Source organism: Cucurbita pepo, unplaced genomic scaffold (genome assembly GCF_002806865.2).
Source record: "Cucurbita pepo subsp. pepo cultivar mu-cu-16 unplaced genomic scaffold, ASM280686v2 Cp4.1_scaffold003069, whole genome shotgun sequence".
Classification (NCBI taxonomy): domain Eukaryota; kingdom Viridiplantae; phylum Streptophyta; class Magnoliopsida; order Cucurbitales; family Cucurbitaceae; genus Cucurbita; species Cucurbita pepo.
In genome coordinates, this window is record NW_019649089.1 from 323 (window position 1) to 1,349 (window position 1,027).

General features: G+C 31.1%; 1 protein-coding gene across 1 annotated transcript; it reads left to right on the forward strand.

Annotated features, from left to right (window-relative positions):
- The first annotated feature begins 206 nt into the window (after positions 1-206).
- On the forward strand, positions 207-632 carry LOC111786855. The gene has a single exon (XM_023667065.1). It carries the CDS (start codon positions 207-209, stop codon positions 630-632), a length of 426 nt encoding a protein of 141 aa, XP_023522833.1.
- The last annotated feature ends 395 nt before the right edge of the window (positions 633-1,027 follow it).

A 1,027-nucleotide genomic window follows, 5' to 3' on the forward strand; every position in this document is an offset into this window, starting at 1 on the left:
AGAAAGAGTAGAGAAAAATTATGCAGGAACAATGCAGTCTCCTTAAACTCAAACAACACTCAACAACAATGAATAGGAGAGCATAACATACACATCAGTATCTTCTTTTCCACAAAGAATAAAAAAGAATAAGGAAAAACCCGGAGTTGATGGATATATTTAAGAAAATTCATATAAACATACCATGATTGGAAGCCTTGAAATAAATGTTCAATTATGTCAAACTCTTGAAAGTTATTCTCACCAATCGAAGAAAATTTGAAGAATTCAAGGTGGTAGCATTGAATGAAGAGCGTAGTGCATTATTGCAAAATAAGGTCCCGCTAAACGAGAAATATCTCGACTCATTTACAATTCCAATATCAACTAAAGGAAAGAAGTTAGGTCAAGCATTATGTGATTTGGGATCAAGCATTAATCTAATGTCGTTGTCTATTTACCAAAAGTTAGGTTTTGGTGAAGCTAGATCAACTAAAGCTATCCTCCAACCAACAGATCGATCTTTCACTCATCTAAAAGCCAAAATCGAAATGGACAAGTTCATATTTTCATCAGATTTTATCATTTTGGATTATGAAGCAAACCATGATGTACCAATTATCTTGGAGAGACCATTTTTGAAAACCGAATAGAACAATGTATATGTCCACAAGGGAATAATGTTGAGAATGAATGATCAAAAAATAGAATTTAATATCAATGACAACATAAATATCTCGCAGTAGTTGAGGATTTATCAACAATTTTTAAATTGACAGAGAATCCAGTAGCAGGTAGTTGGAAACAATAGTTGGAATAATTGCACTAAACAACAAGCAAAATTGGATGAACTCGTAAGATATGTTTAATCACTGGAATTATAGAAAAGAAAAAAATTCATCAAGTCATCTATTGAGAACATAACCTTGAACTCCGTCTTAGAAGTAGAACTATTTGATACATGGGGGATAAATTTCNAAAATGGGCATCATTTCTTTGACAATGGATAACTTAAAAAAAAAAAAAAAAAAAAAAAAAAAAAAAAAAA

Bases quoted from the DNA above. Each gene is read 5' to 3' on its own strand.
- LOC111786855 (XM_023667065.1), top strand. From the start codon at position 207: ATGTTCAATTATGTCAAACTCTTGAAAGTTATTCTCACCAATCGAAGA.